The 19,270-nt window shown below is 34.2% G+C and overlaps 1 protein-coding gene across 6 annotated transcripts in view; it reads left to right on the forward strand.

The window, feature by feature from the left end:
• The window catches only part of N4BP2 (NEDD4 binding protein 2), a 71,759-nt gene extending 54,751 nt beyond the window's left edge, over nt 1–17,008 (forward strand). For 4 of the 6 annotated variants that reach the window (XM_014548714.1, XM_014548717.1, XM_005877459.2 and 1 more), the window contains 4 exons: nt 5,440–5,628; nt 6,683–6,851; nt 12,508–12,631; nt 13,889–17,008. In XM_014548714.1, coding sequence (XP_014404200.1) covers nt 5,440–5,628; nt 6,683–6,851; nt 12,508–12,631; nt 13,889–13,934 — 528 coding nt within the window. In that variant the 3' untranslated portion in view covers nt 13,935–17,008. The remainder of the gene's footprint in view (nt 1–5,439; nt 5,629–6,682; nt 6,852–12,507; nt 12,632–13,888) is intronic. The other 2 variants (XM_014548715.1, XM_014548716.1) reach the window with 2 other exon arrangements.
• Nucleotides 17,009–19,270: the final 2,262 nt, after the last annotated feature.

Genomic DNA, 19,270 nt, shown 5'->3' on the forward strand with positions numbered 1-19,270 from the left:
GGTTAAAATTTCTCCACATTCTCTCTGATAACTTATTATTGTCAGTCTTTTTGATTATAGCCATCCTAGTGGGTGTGAAGCTGTTTTAAGGGTACCTGGTCAGACACTAACACATGGAGATGGCATGAAGGAAGAAGTTTATGACATGCACAGATCTCTAGCAGCAGGAGGTATGGCCCACCATCCAGGGCCATATGGGAAGCACCAGGTTGGTCAGGAGCCAGAGGGAGTAGGCGGGGGAAATGTGGGCAAGAGGCTTTTTTGTAGTTTCTGTGGGAAGGAATAGGTGAGGCAAGGTAAGCAGGCTTAGGATTGGCTAGTTTGAATAATTTCTGTAGGCTTTGGGGCATAGGAACCATCCCTAGTTTTCTGGTACTTGACCTGGGTGACTAGGGTATGTTGATGGTAGTCCAGAGGGTGAGAACTCCAAAACCCAAAAGGCAGTGGTTGCAATATGAGGTCTAGATTGGTTGGTTTGCATATGTAAGATGCACCAGCAGGTGAGTTATTTGTTAACCCCAGGGTTGGGGGTTAGGGGGCTGGTTCTCCAGGGGTTAGCAGGGCCCTAGATGCCAAAGAATCAGAATTCAGGAAATAAAAGATATGGTTAACACAGAAGTGATTTCTTGTGATTTTGATTTTGATTTCCCTGATGACTGGTGATGTTGAACATCTTTTCAGGTGCTTGTTGGCCATTTGTGTGTCTTCTTTGGAAAAAATGTCTATTTGTATCCTTTGCCCATTAGACAATTTTTTTTGAGGAGTTCTTCATGTTAGATTCAAGTTCCTTATCAGCCATGTAATTTGCAGAATTTTCTCCCATTCTGAGGGCTATCTTTTCACTTTTTTGATGGTGGTCTTTAAATTTTGATGATGCATAATCATCTTTTTTCTTTTGTTGCTTGTACTTTTGGTGTTATGAAGACTTACACCTATTTTTTTCTAAGAGTCTTATAGTTTTAGTGTGCAATATGTTTAGGTCTTTGATCTTTTTTGAGTTAATTTTTGTATGTGGCGTGAAGTAGGGGTCCACGTTCATTGCTTTGCATGTGCATATCCATTTGTCATAGCATCACTTGTTGCAAAGACTGTTCTTTTCCCAATGAATTTTCTCATTACTTTTGTTGAAAATGAATCGACTGTAAGTTTTTTGCTAGACCTTCAATTTGATTCCGTTGATCTGTATATCATTGTGTCAGTACCATATTGTCTTGATTTTGAAAATTGGGAAGTTAAGTTTCCAACTATATTCTTTTTTCAAGATTGTTTTGGCTGTTCTTGTCCACTTGCATTTCCATGTGAATTTTAGGATCAGCTTGCCAGTTTCTACAAAGAAGCTAGCTGGAATTTTTATGGGGATTGTGTTGAGTCTGTGTATTGCCATCCTAACAATATTGTGTTCTAATCTTTGAACATGGAGTATCTTTCCATTTATTTAGGCCTTCTTAATTCATTCAACAGGATATTATAGTTTTGAGTATTAAGTTTTGCATGTCTTTCGTTAAATTTACTTTAAAATATTTTCCTTTTTTTTACCATCAAATATGAAAAGCTGTTTTTTTCTTTTTTCTTTTCTTTGATGCTATTATAATGGGATTACTTTCTTCATTTTATTTTTGGATTGTATAAATGCATAGAAATAGAATTGATTTGTATATTACTCTTGTATGTATTAGATTTAGGTTTTTTTTTTGTTTGTTTGTTTTTTTAACAGACCTTTAGTATCCCACTATCCTTATTTATTCATAAGACCACTCAGGGATAACTTGTGTGCTCCATTTTTTTAAAACATATTTTTATTGATTTCAGAGAGGAAGGGAGAGGGAGAGAGAGACAGAAACATCAATGATGAGAGAGAACCACCATCGGCTGCCTCCTGCACCCCCCCCCCACCTACCCGCTGGGGACTGAGCCAGCAACCAGGGCATATGCCCCTGACCGGAATCGAACCCGGGACCCTTCAGTCTACAGGCTGACACTTTATCCACTGAGCCAAATCAGCCAGGGCCATTTTTTCTTTTAATATTTCACCATCACTTAGTTGATATGTAGGACATAGCTAATTTTGATATTCATGTGATCTGTTAATGCTGTACATGGGGCAAGAACCAAGTGATACCCCTGATGCCTGTGTTCATCATGGATAGACAGGTGTAGCGTATTATAAGGTGTGAAGAGTGTATAAGATGATGATGAGGCCTTCCAGGCCAAACTGGGAATGAAGATTACTTCTTTTCTCTCCCGACGAGAGCAAGGCACCATGGATCATTATGGCACCATGGATCATTATGGTGATGGGAAGGTGTATTGCTCAAAGTTGGAGATGATTGGGAAATGTTGGAATCAGAAAAGGAGATTCTGTGTTATGTCAATGTTGGCCAAAATGTAAACTTTAAGTTATTTGGGAGATTATTCTTAGTCTTTCTCACAAAATGTAGTCAGGTGTCACAATGCTGATAAAAACCTTTTTACATTTGTGAGAATATTCTGTTTGCTATCCTAGGACCCTAAGGGACCACATATACTAAGGGAAGTATCATGGTACCAGTAAATTTTTTTTTTTGTACCAGTAATGTTTTGGTTTATCTGTTTTCAAGAAACTAACATTTACAGCTGTGTTTTATTAATTCTACTGCTTTTCCCCTTTAGCCTTTAATAAAATTTATGGGCTTGTTACCATAGGAAATGGTTTTGGTATTATAATATATCATGTTTTCAACAGAATAAGTGACACTAATTAGGTGAATTCCTAGGAAGCATATATTTCAATTTCACTTGGCTCCTGTTAATGAAGTTATAGTAAACCATAGAACTATTGGGTACAAAAATAAACCTTAGTTTTGTTTTAAAAGAGAGTGGCTATTTGAGAAAGCATCTCTCATTATAGCTGTTTTTTTCTTTTAAAAAATAAGAAATGAAGGGTCTCTTCCCAGAGAAGCAAATGTGATTTGCATTTTTTAGTATGAACACCAACAGAGACTCTAATGCTATGAAATATTTATGTTCACAGTGTTTGTCACTCTGGGCTTTCAGAAGTCATAGAAAGCGTTTTTATTATCCCCTCCCTGCAAAATTTTTGATTTTATCAGGGATGCCAGGCATACACTCAGAATATTTAAACATTAATCTGTAACCAGCTTGTGATTAAGTATTGGCAAGAGTGATAATAAGGATGTAGGTCCCATGAATATTCTATGCCAGAGAGAGCCTTGTGCTCTTTTGTAAAATAAAGTGGATATTTGTTACAACAATAAATTGACTGTATATTTATAGATTTTTGACCCCGGTAATGAATTAGAAGTATGATGATGCCTTTATTTTATTCTTCTCTCTTTTTAAATTTCATTTATTTTCTATAACTCTTTCAAGCCTCTATAATTCTAGGGGCCAAGTAAGCAAAATGTAATGAGTGAAAAATTATACAACCAACTATCAAAGGTTTTTTCTCAACCTTTCTTGGCTTCTGAACTCCATTCACAGGCAGAAAGTTTGAAAAATTATTCTTATCAATTAGTGATATATATTGTATAATACATATAATGTTTTATAATACTAATATATATTAAATTCTATTACATAAAATCCTTAATTGGCATTTATTAAAGATTGTCTTATAGAGTACATTATAATTATAATCCCTCATAATATTTCTAATTTAATGACTGTTTTTAGCTTTTGGAAATTTAACAAGTAAACTAACTGATTTCTTTTCAATTAATTATATCAGAAAACCATGATTTATTTAAAAAAATTGAAATTTATATTTTGGGGGGGATTTGCTTTTCAATGTTCATAAAATGTATGGCACCCGATACTTGGGATTCTTTTAAGCTTTTAAGAAAATCAACTCAATCATAGTGATTAAACCCCTCCTCCAATCCCCCCACTCCAATTACATGCTAAGAAACATCAGATTTCTGCTTGCAAATAATATTTTGGAGAGTGGGTAAATAAATGAAAGCCAAATTGGATATAGAAGTCACAAGTGCTGTTTTTTAATATTGACTTTGATATTTTAGAAACATCTGGATGTGTACTGTATAAGAATTTTCTTCAGAAAAATGGAATTTTCTATTTGGTGGCAAGCATTAAGGCAAATTTGCATAATTATTATTTCCAGTACCTTGTGTTTTAACTTGGTTACTTTTGTTTCTTTAAATATAAAGTCTATTCTGGATAGCAATTACTTGATTGAAAGATCATTTTCCAAAAGCTCAGAAAGTCAACACTACCATAGCAGCTAGTTGGGAGTCATCTGATTAAAAACTGCTCCTATAAACCCACTTAAGATTTTTATTACCTACCAGGCATGGTCACTACACATGCCCTTCTGTTTTAAAAAGAATATAATTATTTTATCAGTTAAAAAAGTTTTTATTGGGGTGATATTGGTTACTAAAATCATGTAGGTTTCAAGTTACAATTCTATGATACATCACCTGTATATTGCATTGTTGGTTTACAGCCAAAGTCAAATCTCCTTCTGTCATATATTTGAGACCCTCTTTACCCTTTACTACTCCCCACCTCTTTCCCTCTGGTAACCACCACCCTATTGTCTGTGTATGAGTTTTTATTTGTTCATTTGTTGTTTTCAGTTTTATATCCCATATGAGTGAAATCATATGGTTCTTGATTTTTTTATCTGACTTATCTTGCTTAGCACAATATTCTCAATATACATCCATGTTGTCCCAAATTGGCAGTATTTCATATTTTATGTACTACATCTTCAATCATCTGTCAAAGGACACTTTGGTTGTTTCCATGTCTTAGCTACTGTGAATAATACTGCAGTAAACATAGGGATACATATATTCTTATGAATAAATGTTTTCAAATTTTGGGGGGTAGATACCCAGAAGAGGGATTTCTGGGTCATAACCTTAATTTTTGGGGGATCCTCCATTGTGTTTTCCATAGTGGTTGTACCCATTTACATTCCCACCATCAGTGAATGGTGATTCCTCTTTCTTCACAACCTTTGCAACACTTGTTGTTACTTTGATAATAGCCATCTAACAGGTGTGAGGTGGTATCTCATTGTAGTTTTGAGTTGCATTTTCCTAATAGCTAGTGAAGTTGAGCATCTTTTCATATACTGTTGGCTGTATGGACAAGTGTTGTTTCAGGTCCCATGCTCATTTTTTAAAGTGGATTATTTTGTTGAATTGAAATATGCCATTACAAAAAATATGAGTTACCTGCCATTCCTACTTTCAGTGACTGGACCCTTTGAATGGGTTCACAAACTAAAATTTGAAAAATTTTGCATTAGTTGATAAGTGCATGACTTACTAGGTAGACACTAGGGAGATGTTTTTGTCTGAGAAGAAAGATGAAAAATAGTAGAGCCTAGTTTTCATATATATTTTTATGAAGGTAAAGCCTATATTTCCTACTTCCTTTGTATTGTACTTATTGGGTAACATCGTATAGGCAAAGAAATCGAAGGAGACTGAAGATACACTGAGTGAATCATCCTTCCAGGATTTTGAGTACCCCAAGTATGACGACTACAGGGCCGAGGCTTTCCTGCACCAGCAGAAGAGGATGGAATGCTACAGCAAGGCCAAAGAGGCTTATCGGATGGGGAAGAAAAACGTCGCCACATTTTATGCTCAGCAGGTAGGGAGGAAAACTGGTCATTGTTTTTTTTCTTTGTCACTTATGATGGCTGAAAAATCTGGGAGCAGATAATACTTGTATTGGGATGAGTCAGGAGGGGGAGGAAAACTGGTCATTGTTTTTTTCTTTGTCACTTATGATGGCTGAAAAATCTGGGAGCAGATAATACTTGTATTGGGATGAGATTAAGTTATTCTGGGGAATGTAGATTATATAAGTGGTATAAGGTAACTTGATATATAAGAAATGTGTGGTTCTGAGACCTTTCATCTCCTTTGAAATGCTCAGTTTCTGTGGCTGCTGTTGCATTTACAGCTTACATGAATTGCAGTTTATTCTGACAGTCCGTATTTTATTTTAGGTTAGATTCCCCCATTCAGTACCACTTCTAAACAGATACAAGTCTGGAGCACCAACAGCAGAATGTTAATATTGGCCATCTCAGGGTGGGATCACAGGGGCCTTGTGCTTTAAATCACGTTAGAATTTTCAGTAATGTATCACTTTTATAATCAGAAAAAGGAAGTTACATTACTGTCTTTCAGAGAAATAAAATTTCTACTGGGGCTCATTTGGCATAGTATTGCCTGATTTACCTTTTATTTTTGTGGTTCTATATGGCTTACTTTTTTGTGATTGAGCAGAAAAAGGCATCAAGCTGGTATAACCCTGTGAGCCCTAATAGTAAACCTTGAGGGATGGCTTCAGGGGTAATTACAAGGTTTTGAAAGGGATGAGACTCGGGATTATCAAAGGATAAACCAGTGGATTCCTTCTTGAGATGGATGGTGTTTAAGTTTCTGTTTTCTATGATTTTGGGATCAGAAAATATGTTTGAAATGATTTATTAGTTTGAGAACTATCTTGTTAATACACTGAAATTTACCTAAATTTTGGTGCATTCTTACATATTAGCTCATTGCATTAAAAACAATTTTAGATGAGCTATTCCCTGTTTTGTTCTACCTTTTATTTGGGCCACTGTTTGTTTCCTCATTGCCTACCAAGTAACAAGTATCACAAGTGTTTCCTGGTGCTATGTTTATAATTAAAGGGTAGTCTCCATGAGCAGAAGATGAGGGAAGCTAATCACCTTGCTGCGATAGAGATCTTTGAGAAAGTCAATGCCTCCCTGCTGCCACAGAACGTTTTAGACCTCCACGGACTGCACGTGGATGAAGCTATAGAACATTTGATGGCAGTTTTACAGCAGAAAACTGAAGGTAGGACTGTGAAAATGACAAATTTTCAATTCAAATATGTCTCTGCTCATATTGGTATAAATTAGAAATTCAGGAGAGTCTGAATGTGCAAGCTGAGGATATATGTGCCACATTTATAGGCTCTTTCCTCAAGAGAACCTTCTTGGGAAAGAATTGTCATGGGCATGGGCATTAACAGTTTCTTTTTTATTTCCCTGTTTCACTTATATTTGTATTTCTTTGATGTGTTTGTTAAAGGAAGGGCACAGTGTAATCTGGGAATCCTGAGACTTATAAGTGGGACCTTTCAGAAATATTATACATCTTTGTTCAATAGACATTTATTAAAGCTAATAGGTATTTCTTACATGTCACTTGTTCAACTGATGTTTAATAAAATGCAGAAGTAAATAAGGTGATAGAATTTTTACAGAATTCTCACAAAAGGCAGGATTTCTGAGTGTTTGCGTTATGGTGGTTTTTTCTTTCTGCTTGCACTTTGTCTCTGCAGGTCAATACATGCCTCTTATCTAAATTCTGCCTCTTCCCAGGGCTTCGGATGAGGATCTTTTTCATGTTCCTATTCAATATCATGCAATTCACACACATTAAAGTATCAGTTGGTGTAGATTCTTGTTTCTTTTTCATGATCAGATGGTAGCACTTTAAAAAATTCAATCTGTTTTAGTTACCCCAGACTTCAATACTAGATGTCATCTCCTTTCATCAATAGAATAGTATTTTTGAATTCTCAACTTGGCTTTTTCTTTATCTTCCTTTTTATTGTGAAGTCATAGAGTACCATGTCTCAGCTCTTACCTTGTGGCTCCATAGCCCTGCCTTGTCATTTATAGCTGCATTGTTTTGCTTAATTGATTTATATGTATTTTAGAAAGCTTTACACTGTACTTTATACAGGTTTATCAGTTCAACACATATCACTGGTAATTAAATACTTGAAGAAATATGATTGATATAAAAGGTTGATACTTTGTGACTTTGTGAACTGTTCTACAATATTTCGCCTAATTTTAATATCCATTGATAATCCTTGGCTAAATGAGTTATTATATTGATGGTTGCCTATGGTGTTTTTAGCGAGGGTGGAAAAGGAGAGAAGGGAAGGAAGGAGAGAGAGAGAGAAACATCAATGTGCCCTTGACCAGGAATTGAGCCAAGCTGCCCAGGGCTCCTAATGGTGTTTTATAATTTGTGTCCATTCTGTGTTTATTAGTAGATATTCTTTGATGAAGGACAAGATTCCACTCCTCCAGTTGTGTGGGTTTTTTTTTAAATAGAAAATTGGACATTTTAGAGAAAATCTAGAAAACAATAATAATAAAGATCAGAAAAGAAAATTTAAGAGCATTTTAAATATATTATCTGGAGAAAAGAAAGACTGTCATGTAAGCAGTAATATAAGAGAATATTGTGTCTAGAGGATGAATAAATCATTTACTCAATAAATTTGATTATTTTCTATATTCTAGGCATCAAGGATAAAGCAGTGAAAATGAAACACAGTCTCTGTCTATGGAGTTTGCCATCTATTAGGGTAGATGATAATGGACAAATAGTTACATAAATAATTAGCATTGTGATAAGAAAGTATAGGTTGCCATGTTTCATTTAGCATAACTTCCCAAAACTCTACGTAATCTGTTCCTCGCCTGCCTCTCCTTTTCTGTATGTTTATCTATACTGTCATTTCTTGACCCATAGACTAAGTTAGGCTCCCCATTAATAGCCTCTCATAGTATTCCTGTGTATCACAATATTTGTAAAAAAGCTTATTGTATAATTATTAAATATCTTTCTGGCCTAGAATTGAGTCAGTGATTATTATTGACTCATCATTTGTATATAGACCCTTTTCAATATTCAAAAAACCTTTTGAATAAATGACTGAATAAAGGGTAGGTATTCCTCATTTTGTAGATGAGGAAACTGATTTTAAAAGTTTATAATAAGTGTTGATAAGATCGTAGAGAATTGTAACCCTCATATATTGCTAGTGGGAATGTTAAATGGTGCAACCACTATGGAAAAGGTTGGAATTCCTCCAAAGGTTAAACATAGAGTTACCATATGTCCCAGCAGTTCTGCTCTTAGAGAATTGAAAACAATCCATTCACACAAAAATTTGTACATGGATGTTCATAATAGCCAAAAAGTAAAAACAACCCAAATGTCCATCAACTAATGAATGGGCAAACAAATGTGTAATATCCATGCAGTGGAATACTATTCAGCCATAAAAAGGAATGAAGTACTGATACATGCTACAAAATGGATGAACCTTGTAAACATTATGCTGTATGAAAGAAGCTAGATACAAAAGGCTACATATTTATATGATTTCCATTTAGATGAAATTTCCAGAACAGGCAAATCCACAGAAGCAGTAAGTACATTAGTGATTGCTAGAAAGGAGGAATAGGGCTGGAAAGGGCATAAAAGGGAGTGACTGCTAACAGCTATAGAATTTCTTTTTGAGAAGATGGAATATTCTGGAATTAGATGGTGTTGATGGGTTACACAACATTGGAATATACTAAAAACCACTGATTTGTACATTTTAACATTGAAAATTTTATATTATGTGAATTTTATAGCAATACAAAAATTACAAGAAAAAAGGAGTTAAATAACTTGTATAAACTGATATATACTTGGTCAGACCCAAGATACGAACCCTTTCTGGAAGCCAAGGCCCGTTTTGCTGCCTCCTGTGGTGACCTGTAGTTACTGCAGTTACCACCAGGTGGTGGTATTGTTGAATAGAAACATGTCCAGGGGAAAATCTGTGGCTCTGCCCTGAATTGCTTTGTCATAAAAGACAAAATTAGGGATGAAAAAAAAAAAAAAGATATCTGTCCTTGTGTCTTTATGATTGAAATATACACCACCACCACCCATGAAGTATTTTTGCCCCCAAATAAACCAGAAACAAATAAAACCTTTAGATCTCACAACTACTTCACAGGGATTTACAGGGATCAGAGGAACGTGTTAAATGGCACCATGGAGATACAATCAGTGAAATCCAGACTGGACATGTGGGATAAATGATCCAATTTTTCCAACAAATTTCAAAGAAAAACACAAGGGGAGGGAGAACCTTTTTTTTTTTTTTTTAACATATTTTTTATTGATTTCAGAGAGGAAGGGAGAGGGAGAGAGATAGAAACATCAATGATGAAATTCCCAGAACATCATTGATCGGCTGCTTCCTGCACGCCCCCCAGTGGGGATCGAGCCTGCAACCCAGGCATGTGCCATGACTGGGAAGGAGCCGTGACCTCCTGGTTCATAAGTCTACACTCAACCACTGAGCCAAGCCAGTTGGGCAAGGGGAATATTAAGGAACTATTTTTAATTTTTCAAGATATTGGTGACATTGGCTATATATATTTTCAAGAGTCCTTTTTGAAATACATACTGAAATATTTACAATTGAAGTGATAAGAAATTTAGCATATGCTTAAAAACGAGTTAGTTTTTTAAAAGGTGGTAAACAGCAGGAATAACCTGAAATTTGTGAACATATATCAGTACATTCATTCGTTCAACAAACATCCTTTGAACACTTACTTTATTTGAGGCATGTGATTCAACTAGACAATGTTTTCAGAGCAGTAAGTGAACTATTGAAAGGAGTGATGGTATAAATGACCGCCCTAACGGATGAGGGGAGCAGTAGTGAAGGAGTGGCGAGTGAATTATAGCAAGTTAAGTAGTGAAGGAATGGTGAGAGTGAATTATACTTAGTTAAGCAGTGAAGGAGTGGTGAGAGTGAACTATAGTTAAGTAGTGAAGGAATGGTGAGAGGGAATTAAACTTTGTTAAGCAGTGAAGGAGTGGTGGAATTATAGTGAAGTGGTGAAGGAGTGGTGAGAGTGAACTATAGTTAAGCAGTGAAGGAGTGGTGAGAGTGAATTATAGTGAAGTGGTGAAGGAGTGGTGAGAGTGAACTATAGTTAAGCAGTGAAGGAGTGGTGAGAGTGAATTATAGTGAAGTGGTGAAGGAGTGGTGAGAGTGAATTATAGTGAAGTGGTGAAGGAGTGGTGAGAGTGAATTATAGTGAAGTGGTGAAAGAGTGGTGAGAGTGAACTATAGTTAAGCGGTGAAGGAGTGGTGAGAGTGAATTATAGTGAAGTGGTGAAGGAGTGGTGAGAGTGAATTAGTTAAGAGATTCAGGTTCTTTTTTTAATCCTCACTTGAGGATATTTTTCCATTGATTTTTAGATAGAGTAGCAGGGAGAAAAGAGGGAGGGGGCGAGAGAGAGAGAGAGAGAGAGAGAGATATGCCTCCCTCACGTGTTCTGAAGGGGGCCAGGGATTGGTCCAGCAATCAAGGTATGTGTCCTTGACCAGGAACTGAACCTGTGATCCTTTGGTCTCCTGGCCAAATCTTTAACCACTGAGAAAACCAGCCAGGGTGAGAGTCAAGTTTTTTTAAACCAAACTTTTATTTATAATATCACACCCATAAATAAAAATGCACAAATAATAATTGTGTAGCATAAAAACTTTTTACAAAGTGAATACCCTTGTACAGCCAGAACCCAGCAGAGTTGAATTTTGAATAAAATATTGCTTGAAGTATTGGATATACCAGTAGCTTAGAGCAGAAATGGAGACCCTAAGCAAAGAAGGAATTAAAATGCAAGAGAAACATATCCTCTTAAAATTCCAGGCCAAATACTGCCCTGGAGACAGGAAACTTGAAAAACCATCTGCTTGTGGATCTGCTGGCGTCTTAGGGCAACTTGATGAGCAGAATATGGAATGTTTTTATTTTATGTATATGTACTTTATGCTAAAAGTGAGAACTTGTGCTATTTATAACTGAGGAACAAGTGTTTATTTAAATTCATTAAGTCAACTTTTATTATTAACAGGTTTTTAGAATTTTATTGCCTCTGTTATTGACTTTCAGGATTTATATATTTTATATATTTGATTTTATCAAGGTCATTGCCAGAGTAGGAGTGGCAGTCTTTTAAGAGGCACAGGTTCACTCAATATTTAAAAATCACCTATTTGGAAGAATTTCTTAAGTTAATACTTACCTTTTAACAGACTGCAGTCTATGTTATATTTAGTGGATTTGTTGTAGCCACTACTGAGGGGGATACTCTATAAAGTACTTGCTTTATATCCCTATTTACTGATGAGGAAACAAGCACAGATAGGCTACGTAACTTGTCTGTGGTCGTCACACTCAGTCACTTAGTGGCAGAGCAGCTAATTAGGCCAAAGCTGACTGGCTTCAGAGCATTTATCTAATAGGGTTTTTGTGAAGATTCTTAGTTAGTAAATATAAATCACTTAAAGCAATGCCTGACTCCATGGGTATAATAATTTTTAGGTATCATATTGTAATTACCGTTATTTCAGAGAGATATTTTGATAGCACAAGGAAATCTCCTTCCCCACAGGGGAAAATGTTTCACTCTAGTTTTTAGGCACACGAATTGCTATAAGGCTTCCATACTTCAACAGTGTAGATACAACTTACATTTAAAGATATCAGTTCTGGGCTTTTTAAAGTAATGAGTCTCTAAACCCCCATGAAAATAACTTCATATGTGTTTTGAGTAGTTCATGTTTGTTTTCTATTGAGAATGTAATTTAAATGAATTTGAACTATTCCCATTCCTTTTGTAACAGAATTTAAGCAGAATGGTGGCAAGCCCTATCTGTCTGTGATTACGGGGAGAGGCAATCACAGCCAGGGAGGAGTAGCTCGCATCAAACCAGCTGTCATTAAATACCTCACAAGCCATAGCTTCAGGTGAGTATAAATTGCTGTTACCGATAATTGACAATTGCCCATATCTATAGATAGTAAACACTAAGAGTGTGCTTAGAACGATATGTTAAAGTAGTTAACTAAATTTGACCTTCTGATTTTAGCTACAGTCATGCTTAAATTATGATTACCTGCTGGATTTATGATGTCCAGTAAACCAGAAATGAAAGAAAAATGTGTTTGTTATTGAAGTAATCAGTCATCTGACAAAACTATTTCTATCATAAATTTAAAATCTAAAAGAAAGTAATAATATTTGTATTTCTTTGATAATGTATTATCCAAGATAATTAGATTACACGTATCATAGTTTAAGATTGCTGTTTAATTATCCCTTTGGAAGTAGATGTATATCTGTGGATTTTGGAAGGAATTAGGAGCTTCTGCTGAAATATGTTTATAATTTGGATGTGTTTAAATATTAGCAGAAACACTGTAGTCACTGTGAATTTATACCTCTTTAATAAGTTAAATGCTATTAATGATCTTAGCTGACAAATATGAACTGTTCTTTTTTATTAAGTGATTATTATTCTGCAACAGAAAACAACAAGAAAAGAGAAGTCCAAGAATAAAGATTTGTTGATAGATAGATTCCCTGAGGATGTATTTCATTAAGTAGCCTTCTTTCCCTGCTACTAGTTTCAGTTAGTGTAGCATATTTTTTTTATGCCATGTAATAAATGTTGTTTGGCTGCATTATAGAAAATGGTAGTATTCTGAGCATGAAAACAGATGACATTATAGTTACTTTTACAAAAGGAATACTTAGACCAGAACATTATCACGTTGGGATTAATGATCTATTTCAGAGACTAGTGTTTTTTTTTTATTTAAAATTTCACACAGAGGGTGTTGAAACCATTTAATGGCCTGATGAATTAAACTTACCTATTAGATTTCTTCTTGTTACACAAGGCATAGAAATAATATAATGTAGGCAACATCTTATCCTTGATACAGCATGCTCTTCTTCATGAAGGTCAAATTCAGGCTTGAGAGTTTTGATAAATCTTAAATTGTAATAATTATTAAGTTAAGAGTAAACCCAAGCCTTAGGATTGTATTTATTTTGACAACAAAATAAAAGGACCATAAGCATAGATACTGGTCCTGGATATTGAGAGTACTTTGATAGTAAATATATTTTGTATAGGCCTTTGGAATTGATTATAATACATATTTCTTACCTAGTTAGAAATTTTTATCTTTAAAATTACTCTTTTCTCATTTCTGCAGGTTCTCTGAAATTAAACCAGGGTGCTTGAAGGTCATGCTAAAGTAAAATAAACGTCCTTGACTTAGAAGTGTGAAGGTTTGTAGGTTAAAATTAGTTTTATTTGCAGTAATTTAGTCAATTTTACTATCAACATGTGTTTTATTAGAAATAATGTCCAGTTATAAAACAAAAATGTTATGATGTTTTTCAAAATTCAAGAGAAGTTTAATTTTTTATTGAATCATATGCCAAATATGCTAAAAATATTAGAGATAATTTTCTTAGATAAAATTATCAGATCCAGTTTTAAAGTTTGAAAGTGCACAGATTTTTTCTAAAAGAGAAATTATCTTTCTATTAATTGTTGTTTGATGTTTAGTGAAGACCTAATAGTATCTATGATAGTAATGAAAGAAAGGAGAACTAATAAAACACTTGAATGCTTTTTTATTTCAAAACAAAATTTTAAAAAATCTTTTTATTTTGCTATGTCCTATTGGAAGGAAGACATGCTGTTGTGCTTTCTTCTGCTTTGTATTTGTATATGATTTTGATCTCTTAACCTTCTGTTTCTTTTTTCTGCGTGTGGGCATTTCCAGGAGGAAAGTTGGGGTCTGAGATTATATTGCAGTTTTACACTTTCCAAAGGCAGAAAAAGTTGCAGAGAAGGAGAAGTGGTTAGATATCTACCAAATGTTGCCATCTTATAGAACTGCTTCTAGAACCGTCTGTGTAAGTGGTATTTAAGATAGTTCTAAAGACCTGTCTTTTATATTTGAGGCTTGTAATTTCTAGACTGCAATAAGGTCAAAATTCTATTAACTTAAAAACAAATACAGAAAACAGTTTTGATGTAATTATAAAAAGAATCACTACAATTTAAAAGTTTTTAACTTTTATTTTTAAAAAGAGCCATCTTCGTGGAAGAAAACCTTCATTGGCTTCTCTTTTTTGGTCAGCTAAAAAGTCCTGTTAGTATGTTAAAGTATGTCGATTGAAATTTCCTTTATACAAGTTTAATGTGATAAAGTTTAATTTTCCAGTATGAGACAGTGGTTTAAATAAATTTGACTTTGGATATGGAGAATACTTTCAACATATAATTTTAACAATTGTGTTGCTCTTTCATAAGCTTAAAAAATCATTTGGATCAGGAATTATAGGATTGAGCTGTTACTGAAAGAACCCTGAATTACAGAATGGTTTCCTAAAATAACAGACATTTTAATGAAAATAGAACTTTTATATATTATGAAAGCATGCTTTTAAAAGAAGAGCTGTGTTGTTGAATTTATTTCCACAAAAATAAAAATATGTTTATTATTTAGAAATGGTTAGTGACTGATAATTGAAGTATTCATATTCTATGTTTGTAATAATTTGTTAAAAAAAGAAAAAATGCCAACAGTTTAGCATATGTTTTAGTAATGTCTAGAAGAGTTGTACACATTAGAAATAAAACAGTTCATTTCAACTACTTATAAAATTACAATTGTTAATGATATAAAGTATCTTTATGTATAAATTAATATGATGTAAGAAATGTGACTAACAATACTAAAACCTAGAGTTACTCGAGTGTGCAGCTGCATATTTTGTGTTTTTATATTTCCTCACCCAGTTGAAAAATTGCTTTTGAGCACTTCAGCTAAACTTATTTTAATAATATAATTATGATTAATGTGGGAGCAGTCAAAAAGAACAAGAGGTGAGGTGTTTTGTGGCAAAAACCAAATGAAAACAGCTTTGTTTTATGTTGTATCAACTCTAATGTTGTACTTTATTTTGCTAAACCTAGGGTATTTCTCCTTAATTATCATTCATAAACATATAGGCACATTTTAAGCATCGAATGTATTTTTATAAAGCTGTTTAATCCTATACTGCTACCTATCCCACTATCTAGCATAGTTTAAACAACACATAATTATGAAAAACATTTTTATAATCGCTCCTTTTGCCCATTTCTAAATCCTGGTATGGGGATTTTCAAAGTTTTTATGTGTTGGTATATTTGTGCTAGTACATTATTCATTAGGATGGCTCTTTGCAGAAGTACTAATATTTTAAAGTGCAACACTTGTGTAGTTGGAAGGTTTTAGTAACAGTTATATCTTTCAGTAGTCTCTTATCCCAGTATCTACCAAGGGGAAAAGAGAACAGTGTGGAAACCACAGGGAACGTGCAGTTGGACTGAGGGGACCCTTAACAGTATTTTAATCCATCCACTTCCTTACTTGTTCCTGAGAAATGGAAGCATGTTGCTTTTTATTTATTAGCTGTTCGTATATTCCTATGTTATTTTCAGATTGAGTTATTTTTCCAATTTATTAGTGTTTTCATATTATTTGCAATTCTATGGCCTTTAAATACAGGACATATTATATAGTAGAATTCCTGACATATTTTAAAGTGTCTTGTGTATTATAACACATTTGAGAAGAAAAGCCAAACAATTCTGTTGGATTGTTTCCAGTCCTTTATTTTTGTTCTGTTTCTTTGAAAATTCAAGTGTTTTGTATGCATAGAAAAAGGACACACAAGTTTGGTCTGAACTGGAAATTGGAAAGTTTGAAACTCAGGAAATTGCTCCGACAATGTCTTAACTGCTCTCAATTTAAGAAAATGACAAAATGCGTAAAAAAAATACAAAAATAATGTTTGCTGTTGTTTTCCAAGTGCTTTTTCTAAGTGCTTTTCCATTGTGCAATGAGATGAAGTTTGATCATTTTTTCTGTGCAGTGATTAAATAGTGTTTATTTTAAATTACATGTAAAAGAAACAAATTTAAATGTTTGTGTGGCCAAAAAAAAAAAAAAAAGTAAAGTTTATGTAGAACGTTTGTTAATGGTGCTTATTTTTGAAATGTAATTCAAGTTTACAGTGTTACTTAATGCTTCTTTAGAGAATTTAATAGAAAAACAAGGCTAGACTACATCTACATCCTGAAGAGCCTTTTAGAACTTCACATTGTATGATGAGAAATTTTATGATTTTCCATAAAGTTGAGCAATTGACTTTTATGGTCCAAATAATGAACCTGTTATTAACACATGACTGAATTAACCGTGAAACTTCTCATTAAAGTACATCATTGCAGCTATCTGTTGGAGAACATATAATAAAAATTTCAGACAGTATATCAGAAATTAAATGTTTTTATTTGTACTATAAAGAAAATGTAATTTTGCTGTTAACTCTACTTTTTTATTGAAAATGTTTTGTAACTTTGCTTTAAAAATTTCTTATGAAGCCATTTGCAAATTACATATTTAATTTAATAAAATACTTTAGAAACAGTCCGGTGTGAGGAAATCTTTTATTTGATATAGTAAAGTTAGTAGTTTAAATATTAAAAAATATATATTTATTTAAGTCCTGACCGGTTTAGCTCAGTGGATAGAGCATCGGCCTGCAGACTGAAGGGCCCCAGGTTCGATTCCGGTCAAGGGCATGTACCTTGGTTGTGGGCACATCTCCAGTGGAGGGTGTGTAGGAGACAGCTGATCGATGTTTCTCTCTCATCAATGTTTCTATTCCTCTCTCTTCCTCTCTGTAAAAATCAATAAAATATATATTAAAAAACACACAAAACATTTGGCCTTAGCTGGTTTGGCTCAGTGTGGATGGAAGGGTTCCAGGTTCAATTCCGGTCAAGGGCACATGCCAGAGTTGCAGGCTCTATTCCCAGTGGGGGGCATGCAGGAGGCAACCAATCAATGATGCTCTCTATCATTGATGTTTCTATCTCTCTCTCCCTCTCCCTTCTACTCTGAAATCAATAAAGACATATTTAAAAATCTTATACTTTATTTTTTTAAATTCTTGACACTATTACAGATGTCTCCCACTCCTCCCTCACCCCTTAGCCACCTCTAGCCAACCCCTCTCCCCCTGCCATCATGCATACCTGTGTAATCTCAAGGAAAAAGTGTCATAAAATTTTATTTCTATACCACAACTTTTATTCCAGTTTAAATTATTTTGCTATAGCAAATAATTTTGAACCAGATAAATGGATTAGCTAGATTTATCTCTTCACACCTTTGACAGATGTCAAAATTAAGATTTGTTTTTTAAGGGAATCAAGTAATAACTTTAGTTAATATTAAAGACCTTTGAAATTTCACTCCTAAATAGAATAACTCATTTAGCAACTTAAAAATATTTATTTTTTGAGTGTTTATTGAATACTTGTTACTGGGGATATAATGTGAGACAAGACAGAAAATCTGTCCACCAGTATCTCATAATTATTTCATCAACTCTTGTGTATAGTGATGTATACTGTGGAACACTTTCACATACATTATATTTTAAGACTCAAAAGAATTTTTTAATATAGATGTCTTACAAAGACTTAGAGAAGTTGATGGATTTGCTAGTTAGTGGCAGGGGTAAGACATGAACCTAGTATTGAGTAACTTCCGTCGTAAGAGTAAGAATTTATATTTAGAGATAACATCCTATTATCCTCAACTAAAAGATAATCTGCCATTTATACATCTGCCTTCCTCCTTTATCCCAGAGAAGCTGCTATTAGTTTTTTCCAATGCAAAGATAAAAATTCTCAATATAAAATTCGAGAGGTATAGAGTCTAGGACTGATTGGTGTGCTCTTGTACATAAAATTTTTTTTGGGATCTAAGATCGTTTTAGCTTACCACTCTACCATACTCAAGATGTGGCCCTCATTTTTCTAAATCAGGGTGGGTAGTTAGAGCTGTAACCATCACAGGCCTACATTTTATTGGAAGGATAAAGAAGAGAACAATGGGCAAGTGTTAGCAATCTTTTATAGAAGATTTTTGGAAGCTGCCATAGTCACATAGTTCATACCTAGCTGCAAGAGAGGCTGAGAAATTGTATTTATTTCATACTGCCATATGTTCAACTAAAATTTGGAATTCTCTTTGAGGAAAGAGAATGGATATTAGGGGGATGAATAGCAGTCTTTGCCACATTATTTTTAAAAAATATATATTTTTATTGATTTCAGAGGAAGGGAGGGGGGAGAGAGAAATAGAAACATGAATGATGAAAGATAATCATTGATGGGCTTCTTCCTGCATGCCAAATTCTGCTTGTTAGAAGCAAGTCACCAAGTTCAGTCCACATTCAAGAATAGGGAAATTAGCTCTACCTTTTAAAGGAAAGAGGGTCAAAGGATTTGTGGACGTATTTTAAAACCATCATTTCTGTGATGTGCCAGGATCCATTAGATACTTTGCAAAATATACCTAATACGATCTCTATAATTTTATGAGATAGATTGTTGGCCTATCCAATAGGTATTCTTTCTTATTATCACAACTTTTTGTTCAGTATCTGGTTGCATTTTGCTCAGGGAAGATTGACCCTCTCTGGCCCAGAGGGTGAATTTGTGATTGGTTAAAAGGGCA

The sequence above is a fragment of the Myotis brandtii genome, unplaced genomic scaffold, assembly GCF_000412655.1.
Source record: "Myotis brandtii unplaced genomic scaffold, ASM41265v1 scaffold520, whole genome shotgun sequence".
Lineage (NCBI taxonomy): Eukaryota > Metazoa > Chordata > Mammalia > Chiroptera > Vespertilionidae > Myotis > Myotis brandtii.